Here is an 8,501-nt window from a genome sequence, read left to right as displayed (position 1 = left end):
GTCTACTTTCTGTTTAGCTGCTCGTCGATGCACTGTCGTTAGGATATAGTTTCTGTGTGTCTGCTCTTTGGGGCTGGATATCAGTTTAGAGCTTCTTGCTGATGACAGACAATACATTTGAGTTCCTGAAAACTAAAACAAAGCACTTAAAGACACTAAAATGCCCCAAGACCTAAAGGGAAATGCAGAATCTTCAGCTTGAGACCCCATCTGAAAAGCACAGAGCATTTTGAGCTCTAAAGTTAACCACAGCCAGTTCTCATAACATCTTTACACTTCTGTCTTTACTGATAAAACAGCTGCTAAAGTCAGGGAAAGGTAACACTATATACATCCTATTTAAGCCTTTGAACAAACAACTGACCAACGGAACACAGTCTCCGCTTCTTTAACTGTCAGTTAACCAAACCAGTCCGCCAGGAGGGAAAAAAGAAGGACAAAGAAATAATATGTGAAAACATTTCTGTGTTGTGTGGTTTATTCACAGCAACAGGGACAGTATTTCTAGAAAGAGTTGCTACATCCGAAATGTTTCAACTGTCCTGTATAGGGATGATGAGATCCATAAATGACCTACATCTCAAAACCTCCACAGAAAAAACTGAAAGGTTGACTTCAATTAAATGTATTAGGTCAACCTTTTTCACATCACTGTATTAGTTTAATTGAAAGCAATAATATTAAGTTTAAATAAAAAAAATTGGTTCAACTCAATATTATTGCTTTCAATTAAACTAATACAGTTATGTGAAAAAGGTTGACCTAATACATTTAATTGAAATCAGTGTTTCAGTTTTTTCAGTGTAGAGCGATGAAACAGATACCATTAGAGATACAAAATGATATTCTTTTGTGTAATGTGAGTAATCTGACCCATTACGTAAAGATTAAATATGAGTGTGTGCATGTTAGTCTCTAATTGCATGGTGGGAAGTTCCATCAGGCCTGAGTTGCCTTCAGGTGACCCGTTCCTCTGTAGTAACCGGACTCATGTTGTTCCTGCAGGTCTGGTTCCAGAACGCCCGGGCCAAGTTCAGGAGGAACCTGCTGCGGCAGGAGAGCACAGGGGGGGACAAGGCCTCTGACGGCTCCACGCTGCAGGGCGGGACACCGTCCGGCCCGGCTTCGGATATCTCTAACGCCTCCATGAGCCCCTCCAGCACCCCCACCACCCTCACAGACTTGACCAACCCCACAATGCCCACCGTCACCTCCGTGCTCAGCTCCGTGCCAGGCGGCATGGATGTCCACGAGTGCCGGAGTCCGTCACAGACCACGCTGACCAGCCTCTTCTGATGCCTCACCCCCACCCTCCCCCCTCCCACCTCTGCTTCGCCCTACTCGATCTTATACTAAGAACTGTTGACTCCTTCCAACATTAAATGGATTAGAAAAGAGAAGGTAACGGAAACATGAAACAAGAATTCCTTTTGCTCTGAGCCCATTAGAGACTATTTACATAGTGAGGCGGCCAGGCCTTACAGATGGAGCAGTTGTTGTTATTTTGATGTTGTTGTCTTGTCGAGAACTGAAGAGACTTGATTTGCATTTTTCAATGTTTACAGAAAGAGACTGCGGGAAAAAAGAAACTGATGGATTTTTAATTAATTCATTTTTTCCAGCACAGTATTTATGTTGTTGTTCAAGAGTCACTGTTAGAAAGGATTGTAAGATATTCTTTTTTGAAAATCTGAGATTAAACACAGGTTACAATATTGTACGACTGCCCCGTGCCTCACTGCCCACTTCCTCTCAAACAGTATCATACGATGATTTCACTGAATCATGACCTCCATGTGTGTGTGTGTGTGTGTGTGTTATGGTTAGTTCCCTCTTGTGTGTGTGTGTGTGTGTGTCTGCATGTGTGTATTTTACATACAGTGATACACAGTGCTTTCATTTCTAACGTTCAGTGGTGAGGTCTGATGAGAGCTGGGCAGACTAATTATTCTCCTCCTCGTCATGAATTCACCTACGAGATTTCTCTTCCTCACTTTGTCAAAAACAGGATTCAAACAGTGATACATGAGGATATATGTTAAAACAATAATTATTATTTAATCGTTTAAGTTTAATGCACTAGTTAAAAATGGCAAACTGGGACACAGGTCACTTAAAGAACTGAGAATGGGGGAAAAGAAATGGGATTATCTCAGGTCCCATTCTCTCAGATTGTGGAGTTAGAATGGTTTGGTACGGATCATTTTATTTATGATAAACATGGTGCATTATTTTGTGCAATTCAAGTCTTCCGGTCACTCAATATGTACCCACTCACACACTGATGGCAGCGTCATAGGAGGTGTGAAGACACTGACAAGCAATCGGGGTTCATTATCTCATTATCTTGCTGGTCCTCCCATCAGTGGATGAGCGGCTCTACCTCTGGAGCTGCCTCTCAGAGTACACACAGTACTACACACAGTACTGTATATACACAGTACTACACACAGTCGATGTTTCAGTTTTTCAGTGTATACTATTCTGGTTCCTCCAGAGCTCATAATGGAAGTTTAGACACTGAGAGGCCGAGGTTCATATATACATATACATGTAAATCCATCCCGAACTGCCGTTAAGTTGAAATCTCTCAGATTTTATATGTTTTGGCTTCTTTTTTATTCAAATTTGCATTGTTGCTCATAACCAGTCACTTGTATACTGCTCATTAAGCATTATATACGTTTGTTTCCAGGTGGAAACACCTGATTTGAGTGCGGTGAAAAACTTTTTTCCATCTTCACACAACTTGATGAGTTAGGATCACAGTTATATAATAATAATAATAATATATTTAATTTGTAATGCACTCTTCATTCCAAGGGAATCTCAGGAAACTTAATGCAAATTGACAGAATCTGGAGAGAATTGGCGAGGAGAGATCCCTGTTCCCTATTAGTATTATTATAGGGAGCTTTATTATACAGTCCAAGGTGTCCAATGTCTCATTATCCGCCCATACACAGTAATCAGTGAAAATTATAAACTATTAATCTGGTCTTGGTGAATCTAATGAAATGACTTCTGAAAGGTACAGATGACATAGATTTGTGTATAAGTAAGAATACATTTAGTTTTGATTAATGAATAAAAGTTTGACAGTGATATTATATAAACCGGGCTTCCCCATGCTTAGATATCAAAGTTAATAGTTATTATGCAGACTGACCCGACCTCTGCAGGCAAACCTGCTAAAAAAACACGAAGAAACAAACATGAAATGGACTTGGAATTATCCTTCCTCACAGTCAGAAAGTACATGTCATGCATCACATCAGAAGGGTGTGTATGTGTACTGTCCCTGCATATTAAGTTTGATTATATCATTTCACGAGGAACGTTTCATTTAACCCTTCTCACCAAATGTGACATTAAAATAGAAAAAATTCCTTCACTTAAACTAAGCATCTGTGCCGGAGCTGAGGGTGATGGTAGCTGCCAGCCTTCCGGGAAGTGCAATCATAAAAAAAAATCTGTTTTCACAAGCAGCTTTTTCCTCAGTCTACTGGAGCAAAGTGTGCTCAATGTTCTCACGGTTGCAGCAGCAGGGAGGAGAGCCCGTCATAAAGGTAGGAAGATTTTTCTCCTTAAAAATATCACTTCACAATCCGTTCAAACACGGAAGCTTAACAAGGAGGTGGTGAGTGGGTGGTGGAGGGAGAGGTCTGGAGAATTGCAGTCTTTACACTTTGTAAGCAAAACATGAATTATGAAAAACAGACCTTAACTTCCCCTGCAGAGCATAATTAGAATTGGGTGTACATAAAAACCCTGGCAGCACAGGCATGGTAATTATCTCTGCAATTGTGTGAGGAGTTTCAGGACGTGACCACAAAACACACTCAGAAATGTTGTCTTAGGTCCTGAACCGTTTTTACATCTCTACAGGTCTGCCTGTGTGTGCATGAACAAGAATATAAAGTCTGTTTGTGTGTGTGTTTGGAGCCCTCACTCCAGAGAATCTATCAGGTCAACCTAACATATGGATGCCTTGGTTGGGCCTGGCTGAAACTGCGTATCACTGTGATTTAAAGACAAAACATACTGTAGTTCTGGTTCTAAAGGTCCCAGTGTTGAAAAAAAAAAATGTTTAAATGGCTACTTGCTCCTTGTTAATGTGTGATGTGAATTTGGTCCAGTACTTACAAGGAAATGAAGAGCCTTGGCAAGCATCACGACATAAATACCACAGCAGGCTCATAACTGAAGACCTGCTCGGTGGTAATAGATGATTATGTTATTATTTTCCTAGAAATTGTTATTCTATAAGAACAATAAACTGTGTATTAATGATTTTCCAGGGAGACTGGGGGCTTCCACAGCTTCACATCATTTCCTTTTTTGGTCTCAGAATTGGTTGAATGCTGTTTCAGTTTCAACCAGCGGCCCACTGCCTGTCTTAGTATGGTCAGCATGCAGTGGCGGTTCTGGACTAATTTTGCTGGGGGGTGTGGGGGGGGGGGGGGCACATTTAATGCAGATTTGAACATTTCTAGTTTTGTATAAGGTAAAAAAAACAAACATTAAATACCATTATTGGTGTTTAATTTTCTAACAGAGTTTGTGTGAATGACTTTGTTACAATTTGGCCCAAGATACAGAACATTAAAAAGAGGTAATAAAGACGTTAAATATGCAGCCAGCTTTGTTTTTATTTTAGTTCTTGATATTTGTTGCGATTTGTTTTAGTAACTTACTTATCTAATTACATTGCTGAAAAAAAACCTGTTAACTTTGGCCCAGGTTACAGCACAAAACAGTAAGTACTTTACATGAATTGCATTATCATATATTTATTCTTTCTGAAGGGGGCCAGGGCGCCCCCTAGAACCACCAATGGCAGCATGGCAGCCATAAACCTAGAAAAGAAAAAAAAAAAATTCTATATTTTCTCTAAATCACAACCGAGTATCTTAATCAACTTTATGATATAATTATTCATTTGTCGTGTTGAGAATGCCATACATTCCACTTCAGCTTCTGAAAAGTGAGGATTAATTAATTTATAAGATTTAAATAAGCCTATGGAAATCCAAATGACATTTTTCACTTTTTCTGACATTATTTTTATCCTGGTTATCAAAACCAGGATAAAAATAAAAAAATAAAAACAAGAACATAACAAAATTATCTATAACCAAAGTAGTCATTTGAAGTTGTAGCTTAAAAGTCACAATAGCTGTGTAAACTGTACATCTTCCTCCTCTCCAACATAAAGCTCTATTTTTGTCCAAAAACTATTAAATCAGTGAGCCACTGGGTGACATTGTCCTCCATTACCATGAACACACTTGAGTCACACGCACACACACACACACACACACACACACACACACACACACACACACACACGCCGTCCTGCTGATTGTCATGCACACTAACTCACTAGTGTGGATAAATCCGCCACGGAAAATAGTGCCAACAACTGCACTTTGTCTTTCTGTTTCAGAAATGTTTAAGAGCTTCTCTCTTAAAAAAATACACTTCATATTTGTGTTTGTTTATTAAAGATTTGTATTATCAGGAGGAACCAATGGGCTTGTGGCTGAAAAGGAAGTCAAAAAGTATTGAAACTGGTTTTTGAAGTTTTGAGGGGATTTCTTGACATTTACATGACTTATATCTGCTTGTTCAACTCACTCGAGGTACTTTTTATTTCTTTAGTTACATTATGACAAAAATTCTACAAAAGTGTTTATCTGATCACACTAAAAGCAGCATCATGGCCAGTTTTCGTTCATTCACCAAATAGTCAAAATGATAAATTATAATAATCAAGTCAAATGAATGGACAGTGGCATTTGCAATACAAATGTAAATAACTATAATGTGCTTTTTGGAAATCAATGCAGTATAGTCAAATATATTTAATTTATGCTAAATAAAGTACATTTGCATAAATGTGCAATTAGCAAAAACACGGAAACTAAAAAACTGAAACATCCAGAAGTGTTTAGGATCCAAAAGTTACGCTCATAATTATTTACCTAAATAATTGTCATTATAAGTCCTTACAATGTTAATATCAGTTAGGATTGCAGATAATGGCCTGCCCGACCACCCCTTATTTCTATCAGTCTTCAGGATCTGGTTATTCACGGTGGAACTGGAGCCACATACACATTTGCATTTCAGGCATTTAGCTGGCGCACTCTTGCAGGGTGACACACGACCACTTACAGCTACTTACTGAACAGCAAGAGGCTTCAATTCCTGGATCACCAACATTACAAGCAACCAACAGTAAGTAGAGCAAGGGTCAACTTCTCACGCACGCAGGCACACATGCACGCAGGCACACACACACACACACACACACACACACACAGACACACACACACACACACAGACACACACACACACACACACACACACACACACACACACACACACACACACACACACACACACACACACACACACACACACACACTCTCTCCAGCCTGTCCTGATCCACGGCCTGTTCTCCCGGCACAGCTCTCCCAGAGGGGGTGCCAGGCAGGCTGGGTGCCGAGCGCTTTAGGTCTCATGTTAGGTGTCTGAGCCAGAGTGGAGAGGATTCCAAATACGTCGGCCAGATGTACCCACACACTCGTATAAAGTGGTGTGATGAAGGCTTTAATAGAGAGAGGCCAGTTTTAACAACGCATGACAGGCAATATAGCAACACTGGGCCCTGTAAAGTTTAACATGCAGGAACAGTGCCAAATCTCTTCAGAAAAAAATGTTCTTGAACTGGGGGGGGGGGGGGGGGGGGGGACACTGGCACTGCATACCTGCATGACACATGTTATAAATCACAACCAGCTGTTGAATTAATATGTCATCTATTCATTTTTACTTATAGTTCAGGTATTTGAATGATAGGTGAGTACACTCTTCTAACTCATCTAAATGTATACAGATAGCCCACTTGTGTTTTCATTGCCACGCATTAGTAATGTTTTATCATTTTAACACCAGTATCAGTTCAGTTAGGGACATTTCAAACATTATTATGAACCATTAACTAAGAAGAGAGAGTGGCTGAAATATTACCAATTTGTTTTGCGGGCCATTATAGTAGAGAGCATAATGCCTTTTAAAAGATTCACCACTCATCCTCATCCAAACATTTTGTACATTCCTGTAAGTGGGGGTAAGGTTAGAATTACGTTTTTTTTTTTCTTCCTTTACAGTGCCTAAACTACTTTGTTAAGTCCACCTGTTTATTTCAGATGTTAAAGGAGGTGGCGTAATGAAACATACTGTATTTTTTGCCTTTCTTCTCAGATGAGTTGGGGGTACTGGATGAGCTGTTGTTCCACTTTCCCCATTTAGAGGTGAGGTTATTCTGAGAGTCTGATGTGCGATGGACAAGACTATAGCCTTCAGGGAAACAAGATTCAGTGGGGGGCTAGGGGAGGGGGGAGGAACTTGAATGAAAATGAGCTAGATTCCTATTCCCATTCCCTTGGTCATTATGTGGCCATTTAGGCTTGCTTTAGCCCTTCGCCTTTCACCCTGAGGGCCTCTCCATCTCAGGGCTAGCAGCTAATTAGCATGAGGAGGCTGAGCTAACGCAGAGACGGCTCTCTCTGATCACATTCACTCAATGGCTGAGGATGCATGGAGAGATGAAATTAGAGTGATTAATTAGGCTTTGACACTCCGCCAAAGGTTCTCAATTTAGCGCTGTCACATCAATAAAAAAGGCATCTCCTCAGTCGCACGCCGAGGCGACCTAAAGGAAAACGACGTGGGGGTATTACCAACAATTAAGACCAATTAGTGGGAGCAACCCTCCATGGGAAGACGTACATAAACACGACAGAGAGAGAAACTTATACCAATCAGGCCTGCTTAGACCTCTCTCTCCTCGCTGTTCATTTCAGATGTGTGGAGATTCTCCTCTCGTCTAACTCACGTTCCTGAGTTTATCTCTGCTGAGTCTGCATAGTCTGTCCCCGTTCCAAACCTCCATGAAGGAGCGGATGCTGTGTGGCTCAGACTCTGTTTGGACACACCGGAAAGCCTTCCTGAATCCGTACACCCAATGTTAACAAATTATTTAAAATGATCTATCCTGGTTGTCTATACTGTGATTGTAAGACAATGTTTGACATCTACTGCACATCTTTCCTCCCTGGGAAGGGCTCGCTACTGTACTTGTGTTCTGTTCAAAGTGTTGCTTTAACTCAATCTAGTGTCAAACTAAGTGTGCCATACGCTGTTCATACTGTAAGGCCTGCTAAGACAATTAGCATTGTGTTAGCAAAGCAGTAGGTTACATTAACCATCACTCAGCTGCTCTGATTTTGAGGGAACGAGATAGAGAGCTCAATAAGATAAGATATGATGCACTTTATTAATCCCAAATTAGGAGATTTTTTACTTGCAGCAGCAAGTCAAAACATTTACATATAATATCCTGTACATATAATATCCTGCTTCACATTGTCTTTTTGTTTATATTTTCTGAAATGTTTTGTCCCTAATGTATGTTTTTTACTTTCTTTTCT

At 40.2% G+C, this 8,501-nt stretch overlaps 1 protein-coding gene across 1 annotated transcript in view; it reads left to right on the top strand.

The window, feature by feature from the left end:
• The window catches only part of lhx2b (LIM homeobox 2b), a 10,339-nt gene extending 8,715 nt beyond the window's left edge, over positions 1 to 1,624 (top strand). Inside the window, exon 5 of the mRNA XM_063897837.1 lies at positions 1,006 to 1,624. Within this exon, the coding sequence (XP_063753907.1) occupies positions 1,006 to 1,296 (291 nt within the window). The 3' untranslated portion in view covers positions 1,297 to 1,624. The remainder of the gene's footprint in view (positions 1 to 1,005) is intronic.
• The last annotated feature ends 6,877 nt before the right edge of the window (positions 1,625 to 8,501 follow it).

Source organism: Eleginops maclovinus, chromosome 12 (genome assembly GCF_036324505.1).
Source record: "Eleginops maclovinus isolate JMC-PN-2008 ecotype Puerto Natales chromosome 12, JC_Emac_rtc_rv5, whole genome shotgun sequence".
In the NCBI taxonomy this organism is placed as follows: Eukaryota; Metazoa; Chordata; class Actinopteri; order Perciformes; family Eleginopidae; genus Eleginops; species Eleginops maclovinus.
Note: the sequence above shows the minus strand (reverse complement) of the source record. Positions and strands in the feature narration are given on the sequence as shown.